Source organism: Taeniopygia guttata, chromosome 14 (assembly GCF_048771995.1).
Source record: "Taeniopygia guttata chromosome 14, bTaeGut7.mat, whole genome shotgun sequence".
Classification (NCBI taxonomy): Eukaryota; Metazoa; Chordata; class Aves; order Passeriformes; family Estrildidae; genus Taeniopygia; species Taeniopygia guttata.
The window spans coordinates 14,329,461-14,354,510 of record NC_133039.1 but is presented as its reverse complement, the minus strand read 5'-3'; the positions used below and the strand labels follow the sequence as shown (position 1 = coordinate 14,354,510).

At 44.0% G+C, this 25,050-nt stretch overlaps 1 protein-coding gene across 7 annotated transcripts in view; it reads right to left on the bottom strand.

The window, feature by feature from the left end:
- The window catches only part of DNAAF8 (dynein axonemal assembly factor 8), an 89,343-nt gene that overhangs the window by 61,247 nt on the left and 3,046 nt on the right, over positions 1-25,050 (bottom strand). For 4 of the 7 annotated variants that reach the window (XR_012058246.1, XM_072935534.1, XM_072935535.1 and 1 more), the window contains exons 3-10: positions 23,056-23,169; positions 21,906-22,391; positions 19,873-19,960; positions 19,397-19,535; positions 18,375-18,521; positions 17,936-18,001; positions 15,924-16,274; positions 13,938-14,097 (exon numbers count right to left, since the gene is read on the bottom strand). Coding sequence is in view for 6 of the 7 variants with exons in the window: in XM_072935534.1 (XP_072791635.1) it covers positions 13,938-14,097; positions 15,924-16,274; positions 17,936-18,001; positions 18,375-18,521; positions 19,397-19,535; positions 19,873-19,960; positions 21,906-22,391; positions 23,056-23,169 (1,551 nt within the window). In the remaining variant the exon portion in view is untranslated. The remainder of the gene's footprint in view (positions 1-13,937; positions 14,098-15,923; positions 16,275-17,935; positions 18,002-18,374; positions 18,522-19,396; positions 19,536-19,872; positions 19,961-21,905; positions 22,392-23,055; positions 23,170-25,050) is intronic. The other 3 variants (XM_072935536.1, XM_072935538.1, XM_072935539.1) reach the window with 3 other exon arrangements.

The window sequence follows — 25,050 nt, the reverse complement described above, 5'->3', positions numbered from 1 at the left end:
TCCTCAGTAGTTACCATCACAGAATCATGGAAGGGTTTGGCTTGGAAGGGGCCTTAAAACTCATCTTCTTCCACCCCCTCCCACAGGCAGGGGCAACCTCCACTGGACCAGGCTGCCCCAAGCCCCATGCAACCTGGCCTAGTGTTTTCAGTTGCTCCATGTAGCCCATAATGAGGATTTCTGCCCACACCACTACACTGAATGAACCTTAATTTGATTTACCTGAATTTACTCTGAAAGCAAAGTAAGCTAAATCCAATTACAGTCACTTTAATTCTGAATTAAAATGTCCAAAAATGTGTTTCACAACTAATCCACTTGACAAGTTAATGTAGCTTGACTTTTGTGCTGGTCCTCAAAACAGACAACTTCCTAAAATGGTTTAACAAGGAATCAAACTAAAGCAGCTCTACTGTGTCACCCAGTGTTTTGGTACCAAATAAAACTGTAAATTAGTTATAAAGGCAAAACAGCCATGCAAACGTGTGTGATGCTGCAGATCTGTATTAATCCATGTTGCTGTAGTCTTGGGGTGCCAACAGAATTCCTCAGGGCTTTGACTTTTCCACTGAAATCCCCTGAGGAAGAGACTTGGGAGAAACTCTGGGACCATGAGGGAAAAGTGACCTTCCCCTATATCCTGTGTTGGAGAAAGGATTCTTCCCTCCTCCCTCAACAAGGGTATGGGGATCAATGAGAGGAGGTAATTTAAGAGCTAATGACATCAACAGGATCTATAAGTAATGTTTCAGCAGGAAATCTCCAATTATTCCAATCTTCCTTTACCCAGCAGGTTTTCTGACCAAAAATCAGGGAAGTTTACTCATTAAGGTTCTTTCTGACTGAAGTTTTGGTGAAGGCTGGACCTTCCCTCTCCTCCCTCTGCCAGCCTCCTCACCCCAACAAGAAATTAAGTGTAGAGCTTGAATAACTTCTGAAATATTAAGACTAATGAACAAAAAAATGAGCTAATCCAGTTTAGTTCTGGGCAAGAACAGCTGAAGAAAGATACAACTGGTCCTTTCTGGGTATGGCTTCCCACAGCACTGCCCAGTTTACCCCAGTCTGCAGAGGAGAGTTCAATCTGCCCACGTTACACTGGCTTTTATTTGTGAAGTATTAGGTTATAAAAAGCCTAAAATTACTCAAATGCTGGGCTATTTTTGGTTGCTCTGGCTGGAATTGTGCTGTCACTCAGAGACAGGCTTGCAGCTGATTGCAGTCAAGTGCCAGCAATTACCAAAGAGTAAATAAGATAAAATTTCCTATTCCCAAATTCTTGCTATTTTATTTTGCAATTATAGTTTATGTCATTACAAGTTGCAGCCCTTCAGCTCAGTTTCCCAACCACCCTCCATCCCCAGCTCTGGCCTTTTTTCCTTCACTCTCACATAACAACAGAGCAACAACAGAGCAGCAACCACAGTGAGCAGCCAAGGAGTGACCTCTGCCCAAAACCACACACAGGGAAATGAGGAAAAAGGAATTGCAAGATAACTACAGGGCAGCCACATAATCCAGCCTGCAGTGACAGTGGTGCTGAACCTGCACAGAGGAAGGGCAGGGATGGATGGGATATTGGGAAGGAATTGTTCCCTGGCAGGGTGGGCAGCCCTGGCACAGGGTGCCCAGAGCAGCTGTGGCTGCCCCTGGATCCCTGGCAGTGCCCAAGGCCAGGCTGGACAGGGCTTGGAGCAGCCTGGGACAGTGGAAGGTGTCCCTGCCCATTGCAGGGTGGATCTGGGTTCCTTTCAACCCAAACCATTCTGTGATTCCATGATAATCCCAAAGGAAGCTACTATTCATTAAAAAATAATTTTAAAAAGCAGCAATTTACCTCCATATTATTCTTACCATTTTAAACCAGAGCTGTTTATGATAACAGCAAGCCAAGGCCTGGTGGGCACAAGATTGCCAGCCAAGATTAAGATCATGTTATTTCTAATAAAGTAGCTCAGAGCAGTTAAATGATGCTTTTGTTGATGTTTTTTAAAAGAGTAGTTAGCATTACTCTTCCTACACATCCATGTTCGATTGGACAAAGAGTTTCAAAGACTGGGAAACATTAATGCCAAAGCTGTGAGAGGCTGGAATGACCAAGTTTAGGAGCCAGGCAACAACTTCACACAGATTTCTCAGCAGAATCAACTCATCCAGTCCAAGGAGTTGCCCCAGTGGCAGGATAGGCCAAGGAAAAAACCAATTTTTTACTTCAATAGATACACTCTCTCCTTTTAAGGTAAACAAAACTTCAATATTTCCCTCCAACACAACCTTTTCCAACATTAACACGGAAGCAAGGCAGCATGTTCCATCCAAATATTCTCCCTACTCCACTGGAGAGTCTGCAGCAGCAAAAGCTCCATCCAAACATCCCCTGCTTGGATAAGGAAGAGAGGTTAAACTCACCCAATCTCCTCCTTCACCACAGAGGGGTGAGTGAGGGAGAAGGGGAGGAATAGGAAGACTGTCACTCTCATTGGCTGGAGGTTTAATCAAAATAATTGTTTTCAACCCTGTCTAAATTTATCCTCCTATGTCATCTGCACCCTAGCTTGGATCCCAGATTTAAGAGGCAATCCCTGATGAATGGCAAATTACTGACTGCAGAACTCTTTTGCCAAACGATGCATCTGCTGTGGGTTTGTAAATGTGAGCTGATTTCTAAGTGCTGGAGCAGCTCGAGCTCATCTCCCTAATGAACCTTCCCCCCTCATTGCACAGCTGCTCTGGCATTCAGTGTTCCTGCTCTGCCCTGGACACAGCTCGTGGTACAGGACATTACCATGATGATTGTGTGGTTATATCCCCATTTTCCACACAGTCACATGGGAAATGTAGGAATTTTAGGACACATTTAACAATTCTGGCCATCTAAGGCAAAGCAGATTATCACTATTCCACGGCTTCTAAAAATTCTTGCATTAGATGAAGACATATTGGAAATGTCAAGTGTTTGTTCATTTTCATTCTGTGGGGAAGGAAAAATGATGACAATGCCATCTGTTAGATGATTTGAAACTCCACATTAAAGCATGGAATAAACCCTGAAATCATTCAAAAAACTGCATTATCACTGCAAAGTGGAAGCAAGGGGTGAGAATGAGAAGAGGATCTGCAGTTCCTGCATGCAACTGGCAGAACACTCTGGAATTAGGAAGTTGACTTTTCCTGACAAAAAGGAGTACAAGTGATGTTTAATGGTCTGAATGGTCTTTCTGTAAATGCATTTCTGTACCAGAGTCACTCTGTGGCACCACTGCCTTTCTGAGCATCATGCTGAGGTTATGGATCTGAAAAACATGATGGGGGCAAGATGGCATTGAAATTTCTGATGTGGATGAGGCTCAGATTGCTCAAATGGAGGAATTATGGTACTCCAAAGCAGATAACTCTGCCAAGGGAGGATGCAGGGAGCTGTGTAATGGAGCATTATTTGCTCTGATCTCCATAGATTTCAATTCACTTAGAGCACTCCAGATCTTGAGCGTCTAAGTTAAAAATATAATAATAAACGAAATGTCTTTGCTGACAGTTTTCTTGTTCTGGACAATTATTCTTAGTCTTGGGCATGAAGAATAAAATTTCATAACTGCACTAAGGGAATTCTCAGAGGCTTCACTGGGGTTAATGGCTCATCTATCAAAGACATGGATAAACCCTCTTCCATGAGGGGCAAGGACCTGATCTATAGGATGTGTTAGCAGAGAGATGCTGTGGATCACACAGGATCAAAATATTTTTGGTCCAAATTCAGTAAGTTTAAAAAAACATTCAAATAACCGGTAACAAACAGCTTTTTTTTACATATAATTTCTTCTTTATTTTTGAGAAGTGGGAAAATTTTCTGACAAAGGCTCAGCTCAGGTAAACACTGACCTGAGAAGTGCATTAAAATTGAAACCAAAGTAACACTGAGTCTTATTTGAGCTTGTTTGCTTTCCAAGCCATAATCATTAAAAATGAGAAGTGCCTTTTCCATGATTGGTGTTTACACTCCAGTAACACTTGGAGAGGCTCAGAAGGATTCCCAGCCTCATTGTGCTGGTGTTCTGAGCACATGTAACAAAAAGTTCCTCCTCTAATGAGTTTATACTCCTGGTTAATGAGAAGCAGCTGAAATGAGTAAAGGAAGTTTAATTACTTACACATTTCATGTGAGCACAAGACTGGGAATGGGGAACTTGTGCCTCAGTCCTGGCACTGGAATGAAGTATTTCTCTGTGGAACAGTAAAGTGAGGCTAATATTTCCTTATCCTGGTCCCTGTCTAGCTGGATTAATTATCAAGACTCTGTAAAGTGCTCTGAAGAGGAAGAGTGTAAGATTATCAATAAACTTTCAAAATTAACCTCTGTTCCCTTTCCTGCTCCTCAAAGTGCTGTGGCCCCTCAGCCCCATCTTATCTGCATCTTCCACTTGTTCTTCAAAGGCCTCTCAGAGTGATCTTATCTGCATCTTCCACTTGTTCTTCAAAGGATTCCAACCTGCCTCACACATGAAATGTGTCAGCACTTCCAGGCCCTCCAAGGCGAGGGAATTGCCCGTGCTCATTTGGAAATGCTGGGACAGAGCATGGAATTGGTCCTCAGCCATCTGAAATCTAGGCTGGACTTTGGCACATGCTCCAAGCTGGGTTTAAATCCTATGGAAATGGCTCTGCTCGGATACTCCAGGAGATTCACAGGGGGTGGAACAAGAGAATTCTCAAGGTCCCTTCCAACCCAAACCATTTGGGATTGGTTCTATGATTCACCACATATTTATCAACTTGGGGAAAGCCTAATTTTTTTCTTCCAATCTACTAACCTTCATCTTTTTTATTTATCATTTCCCCTGATACTCTGTGGAAATCCCCAAAGAAATAAAAGATAATAAAGGGTCTGGAGGAGGGAACTGCTCAGCTGCTTTATCAGGAAGTTTTAGCAGAGCTAAAGTGGCTTGTTCTACAGACTGTCAGCTTCCAATTAAAATGGATTGTATCCAGTTTATCACGGGCTCTGTGCTCTTCCCTCCAGCTATAAAACACCCTCCAGACAACCCTTCAGACCTGTGAATTTGGGGCTTTGTGATCCTGAGAACTTCTAAGTGCTTACAGTGCTCCCTGAAGCTCGTGGGAACTCCAGGTGCTTGGCACAGAGCTGGGTAGAGCTCTGTGTTTGCAAAATAAAAATAACTGCACGATTCTTCCACTCCATAATCTCGGATAAAGCCCTGAATTCCATTCCCTGCCACTGAGAATAATGCCCCATAATGAGTATTTGTGGAATAATGTGTTTACAAGTTGTGACCAAGGTTATCCCCCTGTGTGCTGAGATTTGGAACACAAGCCCAGCCTAAGTTAGTGCTGAACAAGAAGGCATGAGGAAAACCAGGAGTGTAGGTTAAATCCTGCAGCTCCTTTAACAGACAAGCCTGTACATCCCCTTGGAAGAACAGAGGGGCAGGTTCAGTCTCCTTTCATCTACAAATAGCATCAGTGATCACAGCCCTGAGGTAAGGCCAGGAGTTGGGAATTCTATTTTGATTCCAAGAGAGAGAATCACAGCAGCAAGGGTTTGTTTCTCTGTGTAATTAAACGTGACTGGCACTTGTTCAGAGCCACTGCAAACCCAGGGCAGCTCTTCCTGCTGCCAGTACAGGGCCTGGCACACTGCAGGACCTGAGGAAACAAAAAGCCCAGATATGGTTTTGTGTCCTCCTGCCCTCTCTGGGATAAGAAATAGAATTTGGCTCATGGGCATTTTACATTATTGTCTTCAAGTTTAATGTGAACATCCTGCTAATGTGAATGGAGGAGTATTCAGGACCTCTACTGGCAGCAAGCTCATGCATGGAATCCTGGAAACTCTGCTCCTTTTCCTTGCATTAACCTTTCCCTTAAGTAACAGCAACCAATGTTCCCATCTGTCAGACTCAGGCAGGAGTGTATTGAGGAATAAGCCTAAACTCATTTTAATCACTTCCAAGATATGCCGAGGACTATAAAGGATTAAATATCTCACATTATCCTGAGGCCTTTCCAAACTGCAGTCAGAGAAACAGCACTGCAAGATCTCGTTGCTTTATGAAGCCCTGGTTATTCAGTTCCTTCCACAGCTGGAAAAAGCACAAACGTGGGAGCCCCTGGGAACCATCAGAGTGGCTCTCCAGGTTTACATGGAAGGTTCTCCACGGCTTTTTGGTGACCCTGTTGCATTCAGCACAGGTGAATTTCCCAGTTCTGAGAATTTCTACAGCAATTTGGCTGGAAAACCTCTTAAAGCAGCCAAAGGTTATGAAAGCAGCTTTACTGTGTGGCTCTTGGACCTGCTCTGGTGGTGTGAGCAGAACTGGGGAGAGGAGCCATGAGGATGGGAAGTACAAGCTGCCCTAAGAGTGCCTGGGCACTTCCATAACACTCCTGACTCTGGGAACACAGAATTCACAGAATGAATTCACATAATGACCATGTTGGAAGAGACTTTAAAGATCATTGAGCCCAACCCATGCCCTAACACCTCAATTAAACCATCAAAACATCAATTAAACCCATGCCCTAAGACCTCAATTAAACCATCAAAACATATCCAGTCTTTTTGTAAACACATCCACTGAGAGCAAACTCCTCCTGTGTGGAGGAGGTGTTTAAAACACAGACAGGTAAGGCCTGGACCCTCTGCTTGCCTATTAAGGCAAATCCTCAGGTCAGATCGTGCCATCCTGAGCCTCAGCTCCTGGGCTTTGTGCCCACAGCCAAGGACAGCAGGAAGCAGCTACTCCACCAAAGTGCTGTGCCAGCAAATCCCCCCATTTGCTTTCCCTGGCACCATGTGGGAAGATGAAGAGGAGGCCAGAAACACAGGCTCTGTGCCAGCTGCCAGCCACCCATGCTAGAAAAACATTTCCTTGGGATCTTCCATCTATTCCAAATGCTGTGTGCTGGGCTGGTGGCACAAACAGGAATCTTGGCCTCCTGTCTCTGTGTGCTAAGTTTAACTCCATCTCTAATTGCCTTAGTTTATTTTTAAGCCTTTCTTGAGTCGAGGCAGCGGATTCATTAAGCACAAGAGATTTTAATCTCGTTTCAGGAACTCATTAAATGCCTGGCAAAAAAAAAAAGGAGGAATTCAGGGGCCATCTGGTGGCTGTTGGGCACGGCACTGCTTGCCACAACGTTGGCATCAGCCCAACAGGGAGAGCACCTGGAGCCAGGCAAAACCCAAACTCAGCTCTGGTGTCCAAAAAACATTACTGTAGGAAATATTTGGTGATTTTTACAATTAATGGGGATTTTAAAAGCTATATTAAAATAATAGTGAGGGCTAAATGCTTTTGTAATTACATTCACACAGATGCAGTTGCTTTGGCCTAGTGTCAATGAAAACATTTGATCACAGGTGATTTGTATTACCAGGATCACCTTTGGAGTAATACAGATATAGAGAAATTCAACTACTGTGTAACAAAATTGTTATAATCATAAAAAGATTTTATAGGTTTCCTCACCTTCTCCAAATATACATACTGCACCACATTTTGGGAGATAAATTGGCATTTCTATAAGGAAGTGGCACAAAACCTATTCCTTCATGAGTGGCTGATCAGGCCTCTGTCCATTCTTTAAGTGGAGACATTAATTTGACTTTCTTACAGTCCTTTTCCTTTATCCATTTTCTACCCAGCAATAAAAGTGGTGTCTTTTTAAATAGTGCTGAGGCCATCATCTCAGTGCAGTCATGTGAGCAGCTCAGTGGAGCTGGGGAGGTGCCCAAGTGCCCTGGCCCAGCAGGTGAAGTGCTGGGTTGGGATCCCGGGATCCACAACGTCCTTGAACAACCCAGAGATGGAAGAAAAGGGCAATTTCCAATGCTGATGTCACCATTGCCTCAAAAAGATCAAAACACCCATGGAACAGCAATGGCAATCACAGCCACCTATTTAAGGAAGACAGGTAAAGAATCAAAAGCATTTCACTGACAATTTGCAGATCAAGGCACCTCCTACTTAAAAATAACTTCTGAGGCCAGTAACTGAACTAAAAATACTTGTACAAGTTTTGGAAATCAATCCCTACTTTCTGGCTGATGCAGGGTAACTGTCCCAGTAGCAGAATGTACAGCACTTCAGCACCACTCTGGATGGTAAATATGGATTTTGTCAGGGATTTTCCCCTGAAGAAATACAGGATCAAAGAGAGAACAAGGCCATCAAAGGGTGAGGAAGGATTTGACCATAATATATTGGTAATTTTATCTTCCAGTTTGTAAAAGGTGTTTAAACTGAGACACAGAATAAACCATTTTCCATTCCTTCTGGGAACACAACAAAAATAAGCTTAAATTGGAGAGGGAATAATTTAAATTAGACTTAATGAAAAGCTTTACAACTCTAAGGATAATTAAACAGCAACATGTACTACCTGGGAGTCAAGGACTCCTCACCATTGAGGAATTCAAGACCAAGTTCTTTAAAGAAGTAATTTTGTGGCAATGCAGGTCGAACATCTTGTGGTTGAGAATTCTCCCTGACACCAGTGAGCTGAGTCAGTGGTGTGTTAACATAAAGAACCTGCTGATTTTGACAAAAAGGTGAATGAGCCTGTGTTTACAAGATGGAAAGGAAAGTACCCACATCATCTATTTGTTAAGGTAGAATGACTCTGTTGTGCCTGGATATTTTTGTTTTGTAAGGCAGCTGTAAGGCTAAGCTGAAATAAGATGAGGATCATGGTAATATAATTACTAATACAAGGTTAGTTCAAGTGATTGTGAATGCCAAGAAAAATGAGATGCCTCAGTGTGAGTCAACACATTCATTTCCCAACCACTCTGGCTGTGTAAGGGTGATAAAACTGTGTTTATTAGGGGCTGGTTACAAGGTGGCTCCTAACAGCTTTCCAACAACATTATCCTGTTCTGCCATATCATGATAAAGCAATAAATGCAGAATCAAGCTGAAGCCCTGCTGAAAACACCTACTTTGTCCCAATAATAAAAGAGATGAGTACAAGCTAAATTCTAGATGCCCTGTGTTAAATGAATTCTGAGGCTGGATGGGCCATACAGGGTTTGGCTGCAGTGTTCAAGGCCAGGTCTGACACAAGTTCAGGTGTTTCACTTCACATGGGGCTGCTGGAAAAGGAGCTCTGTGAAGCTGCTTTTCAGCAGAGACATTTCCCTTGGTCCTGGACAAGCTGCAGAGCAGCTCTACCTCTACCTGGCCTCACCCCCCTCACCTGCACTGCCCCTGCTGTGAGTTTGTGGCTCCAGCTCAGCCCTGTTCTATCACTCCAGACCCCTGGGTGACCACTGGGCTGCCCCTGTCTTGGCTCTCTGCCCTTCATCTTGGACCTTCCTCAGTCCCACACATTTGCCAACTGGCCACCCTCACTGGAGCTGCTCTGCTGCTCCTTTGGGACTGTGGCACTGCCCTCCCTGCCTGCCTTGCTCTCAGCTGCAGATCCTGCTTGGTCTTCCCCAAAGGCTTCCCACTGCCAGAGGGAAGGCAGGGTTAGATGGGATACCGGGGAGAAATTGTTCCTTCAGAGGGTGGCACAGGATGCCCCTGGATCCCTGGAAGTGTCCAAGGCCAGGTTGGGATAGTGGAAGGTGTCCCTGGCCATGGCAGGGGGTGGGACAGGATGGGATTTAAGGTCCCTTCCCACCCAGACCAGTCTGGGATCCTGTGAATCCTTAGAATAACCTGCTTGTGCTGCTCCTGACATAAAACTCAGCTTTGAGTCTGGCAAAAGTCACCACCATTATCTGGATCTCACCTAATGTGACAGAAAACAGCACCAGCACCAAGTTACTTATCACAATAATCAAGATGAATGAAGTATCAAACCCATTTCATTTTACATCCTCCATTTAACTGCTTTACATCCTGTGAGCATTCCTTCTGTCTCCCTCATCAATAACACTGCTCAAATAATGAAACAAACCCTGTGCTGCTCCTCTGAACTACTAATTCATCCTGACCCTACAGCAAGGATCCCACCACCACTCTGCTGGCTTTCACAGAACTCCAGGTGCTTCCATCAGTTCTGAACCAGATTCAAAGGTTAACATGTTGGTTAGGGGGCCCAAATTCAGAAGAGATCAACTCCTGCCAGTCTTAAATTTCACCAAAAGTTTGGGTGGTGCAGAGAAGGAAAAGAAAGACCAAAAAACTAAAAAACAAACAAAACCAAAACAAAACATTTTAAAAAACCAGGTTCTTCCCTGCATTATTTTTAAAACCAAGAGGTGAGCCAGATTGCCCAAGTATTCAGACACCTCCAGACATGGACCTGACAGGCAGAATTCTTAGAAAGAACCCACTGATTTCCCAGGGAATTGGCACCTGCATGTCTTGAAAATCCACTGGATCTCAGCCCCTTTTTCAGCTGAAGTACCCCTGGAAGTGAATTCTCAGTCTCTCAAGTTACCTCTCCCCAACCCTGACTCTCAGAGTGAAGCTGAGGACAGAGTTTGACTGAACTGGGTTAAGAAAAAGGAGACAGCACATTAAGTCTGCTTTTACATTTTAGACAAGAACTCTAATGTAACCCTAATGCAGCTTTATAAATTTATTTTGCCAGTCTTTCCCAGCACCTCAGCTACAGTAATTGCAGAGTTTCTAAACTTTCCCTCTGATTATTATTCAATTCAATTATTTATGTACATTATAAATGGTCAGAAGAATTCTGGAAACTGTGACAAGTGTTCCAGATCTGAACATCTATCACTGCCAAAACAAAGGATTTACAAAACAAAGTTGCAACTGTGCTACTCTGTCAAACACTGGGGCTTGTTCTTTGAATATATGTGTTTATATATAGATATTAGATATTTTCACTGAGACATAGCTGCCAAATTACAGGGGCTTTTAGTTTTAAATGTCAAAACAGTCAAAATTTTCTGTGTTCATAAAAAAAGAAAGAAAATAAAACCCTGTTCAAATTCAAAGGGGAAAAGTGCTGCTATCAAAGCAGATTTCAAGTAATCTTATAAAGGACTGTTGTATTTGATAGATGATGTTGATATATTTTTTAGTCTTAGTTTTAATAATTAATATTTTTGAATAAGAAATAAGAGCAGAGTTGCCCAGACAACATGGTTATTATGGGTTGTCCTGATTTGCTTTTACCATTGGTGCCTTGGGAGGTCAGGCAGGTCCCCTGGAGCAGGCTGGCACTTATTTTGGGATCATGGAATAGGTTGGGTGGGAAGAACCATAAAGATCATCTCATCCCACTCCCTGCCATGGGCACGGACACCTTCCACTATCCCAGGCTGCTCCAACCTGGCCTTGGACACTGCCAGGGATCCAGGGGCAGCCACAGCTGCTCTGGGCACCCTGTGCCACAGCCTCCTCATCCTCACAGGGAAGGATTTGTCCCCAAAATCCCACCTTAACCCTGCCCTCTGTTCTCTCTTGTCTGTAACAAGTCCCTCTCCCTCTTTCTGGGCACTGGAGCAGTTTGCACAGGCAGCAGGAGCCTGGGCTGGTGACAAATGCTCCTGTCCCTGCTGCCACAACTGGAACATGTTGTGATGATGATGGAACATCATCCCATCCCTTAGGGGAATATTTACAGCTCCAGTTCCAGCACAGATCCACCCCGAGCTCTGCTCCAGACAAAGCACATCACCAAGCCCATCCTCATGTTATTGGCATCAGCAGAGCACATATGGGAAATGACCAAACACAGTAATTCTGCATTGCCTGGTGCATTGTCAGGAAGGAGAGAGCAAGGCCCACGTGGATTTCTGAGGAGCAAGTCAGTCTCTGCATCTTAATAAGGGCTAACTGGAAGTGGGTGATACCTGCCAACAGCCAGAGAGGAGCAAATCCAAAGGATCCACAACCTTCACACTCCAAAGCAGAGCTCCGAGTGCTCTGCTGTCCTTGTCAAAGTAGACTGGCAGAGGGAAACTCAGCTGGGAGTTTTTAGTCCTTTACTCCTCCTCACTTACTAATCCAGTGCTAAATAAAATGAGCTTTCAAATCTCCACAACCACAGCAATCAATTTACAAAACAAACTTGAATGGTCCAGCCCCAAATCTAGGTCTGTGAAGTCTTTCAACTTTTGTACAGACAAAAGAGCTTTGTTATTGGCATTAGCCCAGAGAAGTCATTATGGTGGATTCATGGTGGTTCTGCAGTTTCTCACCTCCTCTCATCTGGTCTTGTGCTCAGCAGAATCAGTGCATGGATGAAGCAGGACTGCTTGTCATAGAATCATGGAATGGGCTGGGAGTGATCCTAAAGCTCATCTCATTCCAACCCCTCTGCTGAGGGCAAGGACAGATGTCGCTATAGGACACGAGAAAGCAAACGCGAGCCAATTGCTACCTTGCAAGGCAAAAAAGAGAGCGTTTATTTTCTGACTCCAACTTTTATACTTCTCCAAAGGTGACAGTGGATTGGAGAGTGAACGGGCCACCTCTCCAAAGACATTGGACAAAGCACTAGTACATCAAGTTTTTCCACCCCCATGGAGGAATGCAAAACAATACATTATTTACAGAAACTGTGTGGGAAAGTTTCCTAATAGAATGTAAATTCAGAAAGCTTAAGAAAACTTAAGAATCAGGGCGACAGACAGAGATTAATCTACTGAGGAGTAACAACAGCCTTCTTCTGCAGCCATAGTTAGGCTTTGGATGAAATCAGGATCATTTCATACCCCTTAATCAGAAGTAAAACCTATAATTAAACCCACAATCCACAAAACCAATCCACAAAAGTGAACAATAAAGCTGCTGGGGCAGACAACAGGACTCAGCAGAGACAGTAAAAATATTTCACATTTTTAGGAAAAGTTATGAAAGATCATGTGGGAGACTCTGGCTGCTGTGGAGTAGGTGACAGCCCTGACAGGTCAGAACTGGAGGGCAGCTGCTTGGGTAGCTCTCCCTGTACAGGAAAGTGGGGAATTCTTCTTCCTTAGTGTGAGAGAAGAGCTGTAGGGCTGCTCCTCTCCTCAGCTAATGGTGCTCCGTAACAAACAGATTTGAAGCAATGCAACAAAAATGACATTTTGCTCCCAGCTTGGCAGGGAGCCCCTGTGTCTTAGGCTGGGGGTGTGTATTCTGTTCCCATCTGTCAGAGGTGGGGCAGTTATCTTCTGTTCATTGGGCAGTTTTTCTTTATCTCTTCCACAACCCATCCTCCCTGCAGGAGATCTCTTCTGTCCATGGCCACTGAGTGTCCCTGCATGGCTGAGAAAATTCCATCATCCATGGGGAGAGGCTCTGCCCAGAGGGAGGAGCCAAACATTCCTACCTGGATCCAATCTGACCTGGAAATAGCACAGCAGCCTTTGCCCCCTGCATTCCCAGAGGAGCAGCTTTCTTCCCACTGCATTCCCAGAGGAGCAGCTTTCTTCCCCACTGCATTCCCAGAGGAGCAGCTTTCTTCCCACTGCATTCCCAGAGGAGCAGCTTTCTTCCCCACTGCATTCCCAGAGGAGCAGCTTTCTCCCCCCTGCATTCCCAGAGGAGCCCAGGCCCATCTCCCCCAGCCCTGGAGCTCCAGAGGAAAACTCCCCCCTTGTGCAGGATCCTGCTCCAGGAGAAGCACAGCTGGCACTGCAGGAGGGCTGAGCCACCCTGGGATGGGACTGCTGCCACCTCCCTGCCCCACAGGGTGTCAGGGCATCTTCTGATTTTGGCAGAGGTTTTTTTTTTTTGGTTTTTTTTTTGTTTGTTTGTTTTTTTTGGGTTTTTTTGGGTTTTTTTTTGTGTTTGTACTATTGCATTTGCATTCCTTTTTAGTTTTCCTAATAAAGAACTGTTATTCCTGCTCCCATATCTTTGCCTGAGAGTCCCTTAATTTCAAAATTACAGCAATTCAGAGGGAGGGGGTTTACAGTTTCCATTCCAGGGGAGGCTCCTGCCTTCCTCAGCAGACACCTGTCTGTTCAAAGCAGGACACCCTGCCAGGCCCAGCCCACCCTGAGCACTGACCCTGTGGAACAGGAGCGGGGTGTTCTCTGCCATGGGCTGCTTCCCACACACCGAGCGCTGAGGCTGCCACTGCTCCAGCTGCTCCTGCAATCTGCATCTCCTCTGCCTCTCCTTCATCTCCTCTTCCTTTTGGGATAACTCTCTTTCACGTCCTTCTCTCCTGGAAAATACACAGATTAAGCTTTTCACTTGGGGAAAAAAGCCACTTGTTCATCTGGTTGCACTTCTTTTTTTTTCTCTGTATTTACACCACACACTTGAAGGGGAATCATGACATAAAAGGCTAAAATAGATTTAGAAAGCAATTCTGGTGTTTGTGGAGGGACACAAGAACTTGCCAGTGGATGAAATCATCTCTCTAAGAACAAAAACCCCACAAAGAAAAGGAGCAGAGATCAAACTTCTGATAAGTGGTCATGATCTGTCTGGAGCTGCAAACTCCTTTTGAGCAGAGATGTGTTAGTGATGTGTCACTCCCCATCTCCACACCAAGATTCCCAGTCTACACCCATTTCCTTTCTTATCTGCTATAGGATACAACAGAGATAATGTTCCCCTGACCCCAAGACCTCCCATCTTTCTACAACTGGATGCCCACAGAAAGATTTCATTTGCCATTTCTGTGGCAAAGTTCAATTTCTTCGGAATTCTTCCAGCCCCAGATGCCCCAGCAATAATTAGAATAGCAAGAGAGAAAATTTAAAACAGTTAAAATCACTGAGTTATCACTCAGAGACAGTAAATAACCCACATTCTTGCCTGGCCATGGGCTGCCATTTCAGGCTAACAGGTAATCAAAATGGAGTTTAATATTCCTAATGGAAGCAATGAGCTTAATGTCAGGAATTCCAGCGGGAAAAAACCCTGTGACCAACCACCTGCCATTTAAAGCAGGTACACAGGAGCTGAGGTGTCTAAGTGGCAGGGCAGCAAGTGTTTAACTCTGACACAGTAGTACTCTCCAGAGCAGGCAGATCTTGGTTCTTTCCAGGTCTCATATGTCAAAGTCAGAATGTTAAATTTCACTCTGAAAATAGCAGGATATAACCTTTGAAAATGTAGCATAATGGAGCTCTCCCAAACAGTTGGGCAGGTGCACAAGGCAACCACCTGATTTCACTTTGAAATTAGACCTTCTGTAGAATACACTACATTTAACTAAGCCCAGGGAGGCAGAGGCTCAAATAACTCTGTAATTTCCTCAATGGATATCACTCTTATTTCTATTTTTTTAAAGCTTTCCAGGATGTTCCTGTGGCATTGCTCACGGGTGTACTTTGTAACTCCAAGATCTTGCACTTTTCTTGCTGGCAAAGAGCCAGAATTCCTTTGTTTGGAAGAAAAAAATTACAAGGGGAGACTGATACATCTTCCAGTTTGTAAAAGGTGTTTAAACTGAGACACAGAATAAACCATTTTCCATTCCTTCTGGGAACACAACAACAATAAGCTTAAATTGGAGAGGGAATAATTTAAATTAAACTTAATGAAAAGCTTTACAACTCTAAGGATAATTAAACAGCAACATGTACTACCTGGGAGTCAAGGAATTCACACCATTGAGGATTTCCATACCAAGTTCTATAAAGATCTGCCAGGAGATATTAGATTTTACCTCTCTCTTTATTGGCACAGGGAGACTGACCCTTCCAGACCTATTTTCTAGGAAGCTGCGCTTAGGAAATCTCAGCGCTGTTGTTCCTAACGGAGATCAATACTGTGTTATCCTCCTCTTCTGTAGAATAAAAGCTAAAGAAAAAGGCTCCATTTCCAATGTCAGAAGTGCCATAGCTCATCTAATGCCAGGCCCCACTGAGGCTGCCTCTAAACCTTCCAGCAGTAGCTGCCAGGACTGTTGTTCTTGCCAGGTAACAAATCCAGACACCCTCTTGCTCCAACTCACAGCCCAGGTAAGCAACTGTCTTTAATCCTGGACAATCAGAGAAACCACATCCAAACCCTCTGATTACTTTTCCTGTGGGATACCTTGGCAGTTCTGCTGTAATTAGAGAACACTCTGGAGCATTTCCTGCATTTTGAATTTCCTCAGCTTCCATTTTGTTCTCTTTCTCTGTATCAGCTCCGTTGCCCCCACAGCTTGAAAAGGGGGGACTTTCCTTGCCTGGTTCCAATCTCATCAGTTTCCTGGGAACTTCATTTGTCTCTTGCCTCACTTTACAAGATTGGTTTTGACTTTTATTAGAGGAACCTCTGTCTTCCAGCCTTTCTGGGCACAGTTTCTCAGCTGGAACAGACGTTTTATGAAGAAGCTCCAAGGCCTCCTTATGGGCTGCTCGGAGTTGTTGCAGTAAGAGGCTCTTCCCTGAGCAATTCCTCCTGCAAAGGAAATAAAAACCTGATTTCATCAAGATAAAGCATTATAGGAATAAACTCAATCTCTGAGGAACTTCTCATATGATGGGAGCTCAAAACAAGGACTGGATATCTACAGGAACAATAACTGTGGGTGACAGCAGTACCAGCACTGAGGTGACACAAGCAGAGCCAGAACACAAAATTGATCTTCCTGACAATTTATTGGCCTCTTCTGCATTCAGGCACAACACCTTATCAGAACAGCTCTGAACAAATGTATGGTTGGCATGTAAATCAGAGCCTATAAATTTTTGTCTCCTTTGGATACAGGAGATGGGGTTCAAATACATGCAGATGAAAAGTTTTTCTAATAGTTATTACAAATTTTGAATGTTTGGCTTAATTTCCTCAATAAGACTGCTAAACTGTCAGCAAGCACATTACTGTGGTAGTGGAATGTCCTGTCATGACATAATCTACATGCACAGAATAATAATCTCTGTTTAATAATTTGTTCTAGATAAAAATGAAACTGGACAGGCCACTCGTGAACGAGATCAGAATCCTGCCCTGCTGAGACCAAGAGGATTTCTTATTTACAACCAGAACTGAGCAGCATTTGCCAGGCATTATATTTGTGCATGTTCTTTAGCAACATTAAGGTGAATCAAAATCCAAGCTCTTCTCTCCATCACTGCAGATTTACACTGCTGGAACTGCTGAACTTGTGTCCGTGCCACAAAGAGTTCCCCAAGCATCCCCTTGTCCCTGCTTTTTACTGGTTTTGGGTTAGAGGTTCTAAATTACATTGTTTGGGCTTCTTGTTTGGCTCATTGTTGGGCTCATTGTTTGGGTTCCTTGTCAAATCATCTCTCCTTCCAAACCATTAAAAGAAGTGTAAGTGGCTGGCACAAGAAGACACATTTCTGCTTGTCCCCTGCCCTGCTGTGCTTTGAACTTCCAGGCTGCAGAATTCCAAATGGAATCCAGAGCCTGATTGCAGGAGGATGGTTAAATTTGACACCTCTGCTTCACATTAAACAAATGTCTAATAACCTATGGATATGAATCCAGGAGTTTAGCAAGAAAAGGCTGACATCTGTGCATGTTGAGGAGTTTACACTTTAGGATTCCACTCATCATTCTTTCTCCCCTTTCCCCTCCAACTAAGGAGAATTGGGAGGGTCCCTGCTCATACAATGTAGTCAATATTCTCTTTAAATCTATATCAATTCTAGCCTATTTTATTATTTCTAAAAATAAAGGTTTGTCTGAGTCAACTCCCTACAACATTTCCAAAGTTTGGTTCTGAGTCTTGTCAAACACAGTTCTGGTGTCACTCATACAGGGCTGGAGAAAAACTCACATTTTCCAGCCCCCAGAGCACCTCTGGCTCTGCTTTGAGCTGTCCCAAGCAGCTGGACAGGTGCAAATATTGCCTCAAGGATCAACAACTCTCTAGCTTTGGTAGCTTTACCATGCAACAGGAAAAGAGTGACCTCCTGGGGCCACACTGGAGCACTTTCACTACTGGACTTTTATTTTTGTTTGCTGTGAAGACCAGGAATGGCAATATTCAAGTACACAAACTTTCACTCTAATCATTGTTAGGGCAATTATTTTAGTTTCAGAAAAAATGAACATCCTATCACTTGGAACACAGTCCTGGTAAGGAATCTTACATTCTCCTTTCTGCTTCATCCTTAATTTCCACAGTCTCTTCTTCAGCGGAGGAGCTGTCACTTGCACTGTGAAACAATCAGACCATATTAATTAACCCTGTTCTAGCTGAGTGTTGGCTCTTAGTCTTTTCTACAATGCAAATTTAGAAAATGAGGAAAAAAGGGAGAGATACTTCCAGGAAAGATCTCCAGGTGTTAGGGAGAGTTCTTCACATTATTACTCTACCAAAAAAAAAAATTCAAATATTCAAGCAATTAAAACAAAAAATTTACCTGTTTATTACCTAGTAGCTGTTTTTTAACTACAAGGTTTCTCCTTAATGACAGAGGTGTGAAAGAACATTTTAAAAGTTACATTTCACAAGCATGAGATTCAGAAAGTTTTAAGTTTCTCACTTTTTATTACTAATTTCTCACACTCAATAAAGCCAGGATTTACCTTTGTTCCTCTTCAGGGACTGTCACTGACTTTTGTGGCTCAGCATCTCTCAAATCTATGTAAACAGTTGCAGGTTTTGGCAGGCCCTGGAAACTCATCCTGCTCATCCTCAGAGAACTTGGTGGGGATGACAGCAAAGCAACATCCCTACACACAGAAAAGACATTTCAGCATGTCCTCTGCCTTATCCACCCAAGCAATCCTGCAGGGAGGGGCTTAGGATCAAAACCAGACTGAGAAAGGAACTTTGTGCTTGGCTACCACATAGATTCCAACTCTGCTTCTGCCTGCTATCAGAATTCAAGGATTCAGCTTCCCCCAGGAACACAGATCACAGGCAGGATGAAGAGGGATATTTAGGTCTCAAACTGTGACACCACCAAATTGTTCTGGAGAACAAAGGCAGGAACCAGAGAGATCACAACTTTTAACATCTCAGTGTAAGAACAAATTCCCCTTTCCTCTGACACTTCTGGCAATTCCATTTTATCTTCCTAGGCATACAAAGTGCAAATCATCCTAGTGGTTCTCCCTGCTTTGGCAATGAGGGTATTTTCCACCTTCCCCTCCACTCTTTCACTCATTATTTCTTCTACTGCCAACATTGATGTTGTTCCCTCTGAACAGCCTGAAAATGCTCTTCCTTCACACAGAAACCTCCAAGAAGCACTGACATCTCTACTGATACCCCCAGAAAATCATCCTGTGTATTTTTGCTCAATTGAGGTACCAGTAAGAGAAATTGGTACCCTAGATGACAAAAAAGGCTGGGCAGGATAATTGGCTTAGCCCCATTTTCCTGCCTTTCCCATTTATCCCAAGTGCCTGGTAAGGTTTAGACAAAGGTTGATGGAGAATGCCAAGGTGTTTATTATCAAATGGAAATTAATCACTGAGTATTCCAACTCCAATATCAGCTTTCTGCAAGGCTACAAAGCAAACCCATATGGAAGACCAGAGGTTGTCCAGTATCCATTCTGGCAGCCAGGATTATCTGGGATATGTGACAGAAGAGGACTCACTTATTGTCCTGCTGTCCCTGGAAGGAGCAGAGCTTGGCTGATGGCCTCCCACAGGGAGGGGACACTGCCCTGGACTGCCTGGCACACAGCCCTCCCAGTTTTTCCATGAACTCATCTTCATGCTTCCTCCTGAAGGTCTCTGTGGAAGAGCAAAATAATCATCAGTTGTGATAGTCTGCCATGGAACCACCCAATATTCCCCATGTTCACACTGTTCCTGTTCCTACAGCCTGGCAGCAGGGGAAGTATAAGGATAATATTGTACCTGGCTTGTCTGGACCATGGCAGGCTGTGAAGCACTGGCTTCAGGCTAAGAAACCTAGATGAAATCTTGAGGGAAGCTAATTAAACATGTTTTAGAAGCATTTAAAAAACCCACTATGATTTCTGCATTCAAAGTTATGCTGCAGGGAATAACTTAAATACAGGAACCTGAGTTTTATTTATTTTTGTGCACTTTCAACTAGTGACATTACCATAATCTGCTGGGAAGAAAGCACGAGTTTTATCTCCCTGCTGCTCCAGCTCCTCAAGATTCTTGTCTACATCCCATTTCTCAATATTCTGAAAGAAGACAAGAGAAATGTGATGGAAAGTTGACTCCCAAAAGACCACCCCTAATTTCAGTGCCAGCTTGCTTTCAGCAGTTCCAGAGAAGTGCTGTAAGGAAAGGAATGCATTTATTACATCCCCTCAAACACTGCATCACTCCAGATGCTTCAGCTACTTCTGCTGAGGCTCTTTCTCTGAGAATCATGAACCCTTTTGATAAGACTTCAAAAAAGCACTGGAGACAGTGGAACAGATTAAAAAGTGGCCTGATACAAGACCAAGCATGTGCATTCTGACCCTAAATAATGTGAGAACTTCTCACTGCCACCCACAGGAGAAGGACTTGCAGCACTCCAGTTATTTGAGATGAGTCCTTTCCTTCCCCTCCAACTTCTGAGCAGGGTAAATTCCCATTGCTCTGGGTACAGTCAGTATCAGATGATATCTCACAGCTGCTCACCCACCCTGAAGAGAGGATCATCCATTTCCTTGCTCTGAATTCCTGGCTGAGGACACACTCATCTGACCCAGCTGCCATCAAAGTCCACATGCATTTTAACCACTCATTGCTTTCCCCTCTGAATATTATTTGAAATTGAAATTTTAATGAAAAGAATCCACACCCATATGAAATATCATCACCAGAAATTAGAAGTGCTTATGAGTTTTATTTAAAGGAAGGAGGCTGTGAGTCGTGACAATGACACCACTGCCACAAACATGTATTTAACACAACCACTCATTGCCTTTAAAAAAACAGCAGCAGCCTCCAAACCCAGCAGTTTCACCTTGTAAAACCTCCAGCATCTGCCCCTCTTGTTGAAGAGAAGGTTCTCCCTCTTCCTTGAACAATAAATCTTCACACATATCTGAACCTTGATTAGATCTATTCTCACACTGCAGCACTGGTTTAAGTTCCAGAAGGTTCAGAAGAAAATTAAGTGAATGTTTGCACAATTTCATTTCTAATACGGAAAGGAACTTAAGAAAAAAAACCCAACATTTCAAATGAACTGATAGGAATCAAGAAGAAACTGTATATTAGGTTTAGCAACTTGACACAAACTGAGGTGCCTGGCTGAGCTGGGGAGCAACAACTCCCTTCCAAATGAAAGTGAGAACACACTGAGCCTCTCAGAACTCACCCCAAAGCACCAGCCTTCAGCTCATTGAAGTCACTGACATCAAACAGGATCAGAAAGGCAAGTAGTGCCTCCTGAATTAACAGAGACTGAATTCTGTGAGGTGAGCTGGGAATTACATCCAGACCCACTTGAAAAAGATGTCCTTCAATGATGCAGCACAATTTATCACAGGCCAGTAGCTGCATGATTTGCCTGGACTGAACAGCTCTAACATCAAAAAATTAATTTCTGTGAATACATGAAAGGGGAAGGGAAACATCTGTACTCTGACCTGTGGAAGGCTTTGAACAGAAAGATCAGGACCTGTTCTGTGCTTATTAAGTTCTAATGAACTTAAAAATCAATACAGGCAGATCTGTAACTCAGTGCTGAAGAGAACCACCCCTGACTCTGGGCCACATTCCAGTTAACACTGAGCTGCTCATCCCACTCGCCTTTGGTGGGTGAGATTTAGGACTTGAGGAACAACCCTAAACATCTCCTCCCCTCCAGCACCCCATTGAAAGCCCAGAAAGCTCCCTGTTTTAATGCAATTCTGCCTGGGACCTGAAAAACTCCTTGCCTTCCCAGGGACAGATGCTATGATTGGCTTCCCTTACAGCTCATGGACCTTACTGCAGATCCGTGGCTGTTGCCATGGTTTGGACTTGCACTGACAGCTCTGGGACAGCCTTTGGTACTTGTGTATCACAGCCCTGTGGAGCGTCAGAACTGGGACTCCAGTTCCTCGCTGCACTGGGGTTATGCAGGCACTGCACTGTGCCCCCAGCCCACCTGCAGCACCCCCAAAGCTTTATTTTAGGGCCACTTGCCTGCAATGACAAAGGGGTCACTTCTCCAAGATACTCAGCTGAGGAGGTTTCGTCCTTTGCAAATCTTCCTAGACTGTTGTTGATGCCATGGGAGGGAGGCTTGACATCCTGCTTTGGGGATGGCTCCACGAGGATCTTGGTGAGTATCTTTGTCTCTATCAGCTTTTTTCTCTCCTCTTTACTGTACAGCTCTCCCACAGACACTGCTGTGTTAAGCCAGGAGTTCACTTTTTCCTTGGCCTGTGTCCTGCCCATTTCTTCCTCCTCAAGGTGATCTGTGGAATCTGAGGGAGACTCTTCAAGAACAGCTCTCTTTTGGCTTGGCATTTCTTCAGTCTGGCTGGCAGGTTCAGGAGCCCCATCTTCGATCATTTGTACATCTTCTTTTGCAATGATTTGGGCACCATCTGTCTCTTCTTGAAAGTCAAAACTTTCCAGGTTTCTTTTCCAGATCTCCCATGGAAGTCTTTCTGTCTCCTGGATTTGCTACAGGTAGAGAAAGCACAAACATAGAGAAAGTCAATCTCCCTGAGCTTTGGAAGTGGATAAAAAAACAAAATAGAGTGATTGGAAGGCAACAGCTCCAACTCAGACACCATATGGAAACAACCCACACCACATCCCTCATGGAAAACAGTGAGACTGTTTACTTCCCTGAAACTTTGATTTCAGGAACTGCTAAACATCTTTTAAATTACTTTTTCTTATATGTGCTCATTATTCCAACCCAAACCATTCTATGATTTCATGGATTTATCTTCGTTGAAGGAACAATGTGATTATTTTATCCCAGAAAAGCTGTTCAAATAGTAAACTTCATACTTTTCCTCTTTCCTGCACTGTCCTAATTAATTTTCTGGGCATATAAAATGATTGCACAGGAAAAATTAGTGCACAGGAAAGAAAAACAGTAAAGGGACAATAAAAACTGCTAAGAGATGGGACAAATAAAATCCAAAATCTCAAGAACAGAGAAAACTTTGAAGGGCCACTGCAAAAAGACAAAAAAAGTTATATTTTCTAGTGAGAGAAAATACTGAGGACTAAGTTTTTCCTGTTCAGACAAATAGGTCAGATATTAGCAGCTGCCCACACTGGGGACAGCCAGAAGAGAGGGGTGACAGGACAGCCCACACACAACAGTCCCAACCTGCTCCTGGGAGTCTTCCAGGGAAAACCTCATCAGCTCTTCTGACAGGTCCGGAATTAAATTGGGCAGGTCCCGCTGGAAGATGAAAAGCTCCTCATCACTCTCACAATCAGACTGCAAGCAGAATAAAACAGAGAAATTAAACAGGAGACTGCAATAGTCACTGATATTGGAATATCTGGTTTGAAGTGACAGCTCCCGTGTTGGCACGTCTTGAAGTGCAGAGACAAGATGTTTCCTTGTAGTCACACCTTTACTAGACAGTCTGGTAGCCCAAGAGTCACCAACCCCACATTTCAGCAAGCTACAAATGTAAAAAACATGTAAAACATCAAATTCCCATGGAGATTGATGACAAACCTCCTGCTGAGAAAAGCAATGGAAAGTGTGGGAAGTTCTCTAACTCCCAAGGGATTCTTTGCACCACCTCATTCACCATCAGAGAGGCAAGAGCAGAGCTGCTCAACATTTACAAGGGATGGATGCCAGGACACAGGGAATGGCTCCCACTGCCAGGGGACAGGGATGAATGGGATATTGTAAAGGAATTGTTCCCTGGAAGGGTGGGCAGCCCTAGCACAGGGTGCCCAGAGCACCTGTGGCTGTCCCTGGATCCCTGGAAGTGTCCAAGGCCAGGCTGGATGGGGTTTGGAGCAGCCTGGGACAGTGGAAGGTGTCCCTGCCCATGGCAGGGGTGGAACTCGATGAGCTTTAAGATCCCTCCAACCCAAATCATTCTGGGATTCTCATGGCCTGGAAAGGCAAGGCCTCACCAGGCAAAGCCCAGTCCCACAGAACCCAAAAGGAACAAGCAGGACAGAGCAGGGGGATCTACCAGGCTGAGGCACAGCTCCAGATCCTTGGGCAATGTTGGAGTGATGAGGCTGGTCAGAGATCAAGACTGAAAGTCAATTCACAGGTGAAAGTCTGGCTCAGGCAGGACCATAACTAGAAACCAAAACTGCCCTAACATAGCTCAGAGAAGGAGTGAAGGGCCAGAGCTGAGCTTAAATAGAGCTGCTGCACCCCAGGTGATGCCAGGCAGGGCCATGAAGGCTTTTCAGTGCCCTCAGGAGCCTGATTCCTGCTCAGAATGCAAACAGCGTCTGTGTTTGGTCAGGCAGCATTTAGATAGCTCTGACAATCCCTTTTTAAACATCAGATATGCATTGGAGATGAATCCTTATGCATGGACACCAAAAGGAGATTAAGCAGCTCCTCAGCAGTCAGGACACAGCTTTCCTGCTTGTCCCTTTGTTTTGCAAGTATGCATTTTTGGAATTCACACTGCAGAGAATCCACTCTGGTGTCATTAACACAAAACCAACTGCATCAGAACATCTTTCCTGTTAATAAATTGCATATCAGGGTAATGAAAGGGCTTCTGGGCATAAAACACATTTGTGAGTGCCATTTTTGGAGGTGGGAGCAGAGCACGTTCAGGTGACAGCTCTCGATCTTTCCCACGTAGAAATTCCTCGGACAAAGGTGCAGCCCTGGAACTGCAGCCTCAGCAGGACAGGGATTACACAACCAGATCTTTTGAATGCAAATGAAGTGCCGGACAGATTGCCTCAGTTCCTTCTGCAGGAAATCTTTTCCATGTGGGATAGAAACAGAGAATTTGGAGATTGTAAAGAGTGAAAAAAATTTGGGGTTATTCAGTGGTGTTTGGCACCAAAATCTGGAGCTGCTTAGCCTGGTTGTAATTTACTCAACAAGTAAACCTACAAATAATTTCAGTGTTGGGCCTTCATCTGTACTACAGAGACACATGTTAACAGGCAAGGGTTGTTCTAAATAATTATAAGAGTGTAGGTAGAAGGAACTGAGAACAGTGAGGGAATGTGGCTTGTCCAGCATGACAGTGAGAGATCCAAGAGCAGCATCCAAGTCATGGAATCCCCATCAACACTTTATCTAGCAGATCACACTGCTTTGGATCATTGGTAAATAATAAATACCCACTAGAGGCATTTCTGGCTCTTTCACATC